The 2,161-nt window shown below is 65.2% G+C and overlaps 1 protein-coding gene across 1 annotated transcript in view; it reads left to right on the forward strand.

Annotated features, from left to right (window-relative positions):
• PTPRS (protein tyrosine phosphatase receptor type S) overlaps positions 1-2,161 on the forward strand; it is an 81,708-nt gene that overhangs the window by 39,504 nt on the left and 40,043 nt on the right. Inside the window, 2 exon segments of the mRNA XM_077751249.1 lie at positions 325-442; positions 1,887-2,153. Coding sequence (XP_077607375.1) covers positions 325-442; positions 1,887-2,153 — 385 coding nt within the window.

Below are 2,161 nucleotides of genomic sequence, written 5' to 3' on the forward strand. Positions count from 1 at the left end.
GAAGGGGGAGGAGGGCGGGACCTGACTCAGCTGCTCAGCGGCGCCCTCGGGTGGCCGCCGCGGCGAGGACGGACGGGGGCGAGGGTGCGCGCCCCGGGGCGACTGTGCGGGTCCAGCTGGAAGACGATGGGGCGTCAGGCTGCGTGGCGATTCAGCACGGACGTGCGACGCGTCGGGGCCTGCGCATGCGCTCGGATGCACGCCTCTGCCCGCGGGCCGGGCCCCACCCCTGCCTTGCTCGACCCCGGCCTGGGGAAGTGTGGGGGGGGGCCGGGCTGGTCTCCGCCCCGATGCGGGCGCTGACCCCGCGGTCCCCGCCCGCAGGAGATGGTCATCACCAACCTGCAGCCGGAGACGGCCTACTCCATCACGGTGGCCGCCTACACCATGAAAGGTGACGGCGCTCGCAGCAAACCCAAGGTGGTGGTGACCAAGGGAGCAGGTAAGGACCGCTGCGCGGCCCCCCAGCCCCAGACCGCCCCGCCCCGTCCTGAACCCGTGCCCCGGGCAGGGGGGCACACAGCGAAGGGGTGGGGGGCCCGCGGGAGGACCCCGCCCGGGAGGGCTTAACAGGGCTGTTCCTTCTGCCGGGATACCCTTCCCCGGGCCAGCTGTCTCCCCGTCCTTGGTCTCTGCACTTCCCCGCCCNGCCTCCCCCGTCACAGCTGTACTCACCGGTAGGTGGTGGGTGAGAGGTACCGTATCTGCCCCACTGCACCGTGAAGCCTCTCCTCCCGGCCCTGCCTCAGTGTCCCCCCCTGGTCCCCCCTCCCCCCGCAAGACTGAGGAGGGAGAGGCAGCCTCGTGAGGGGAGGGCACCACCCAGGCACAGGCGTGGGGTGGAGGGCACGTTGCTTGTGCTTCAGGAATGACAGGCCCGAGGCCTCCACCGCAGGTCTGGCACCCGCCCCTTCCCCAGAGCCCAGCCCTCTGCCCACACAGCGCCCCCCACGCTTCTGCCACCCCTTGCCCGTGCTGTTTCCTCCGTCTGCCTCGTCTCTATATTCTTCTATGTCCTGCACCTCGTTACCTCCTCCAAGCAGCGGCCTCTGATCTCTTCCTCTTCTCTCAGGGACATGGCATTAGGAAGCCCACTGAGTATGCTGTGACTGCTCAGAGTACAGTTCACAAAAGGTCCTCAGAGTGCAGTTCACAAAAGGTCCTGATAAGTCCTGCAGGGAAGAAGACCAGTTTCATGGAAGATTTTTAAAATTTAATTGATTTTGAGAGAGACAGAGACCGTGCAAGTTGCAGAGGGAGAGAGAGAGAATCGAAAGCAGGCTCCCCGGTGCCAGCTGCGGGAGCCTGACTTGGGACTCAAACCCGCAAACCGTGAGATCATGACCTGAGCTGAAACCAAGAGTCAGATGCTTAACCTACTGAGCTGCCCAGGCACCTCATGGCTGGTTTTATTTGTAGGGCGTCTGTACTGCAGGACTTATCAGGACCTTTGCGTGTCAGTGACAACCCGGGTTGTGAGAACCACAGGGCAGGGACAGGGCTGTGGACATTCCTGTGTCCCATAGTTATCATCACATGCCGGCAAGCGTGTGATGGCATGTGATGAGTGACTTATTAACTGAAAGAAGAGAGAAACATTTGTCTGAGGGCCTGTTCTGCCATCTGTGGGTGTTTTCCGGTATCAGGTTCTCTGAGCCCCCTGGCTTCTTTGCCCTTCCTTCCACTCGCCCAGCACAGTGCCACCTCAGGGCCTTTGCACAGGCTGTCTCCCTTGCCATTAACACCATCCCCCCTGCCCCAGGACACCTGCCACCCTCGACTCCCTCGAGCCTTCACTTCCGAGGGAGGCCCTTCCCACGCCTCCCTTTGACACTCTGCAGCCCCCGTCCCCCCGTGGCCCTGACGCTCGCCCCGTGTCCCCGCAGTGCTGGGCCGCCCCGCCCTGTCGGTGCAGCAGACCCCCGAGGGCAGCCTGCTGGCTCACTGGGAGCCCCCGGCCGGCACCACGGAGGGCCAGGTGCTGGGCTACCGCCTGCAGTTCGGCCGTGAGGACTCGCCCCTGGCCACGCTGGAGTTCCCGCCCACCGAGGACCACTACACGGCGCCGGGCGTGCACAAGGGGGCCACGTACGTGTTCCGGCTGGCGGCCCGCAGCCGAGGAGGCCTGGGCGAGGAGGCGGCCGAGGTCCTGAGCATCGAA

The sequence above is a fragment of the Crocuta crocuta genome, unplaced genomic scaffold (assembly GCF_008692635.1).
Source record: "Crocuta crocuta isolate KB4526 unplaced genomic scaffold, BGI_CrCroc_1.0 scaffold110, whole genome shotgun sequence".
NCBI lineage: Eukaryota > Metazoa > Chordata > Mammalia > Carnivora > Hyaenidae > Crocuta > Crocuta crocuta.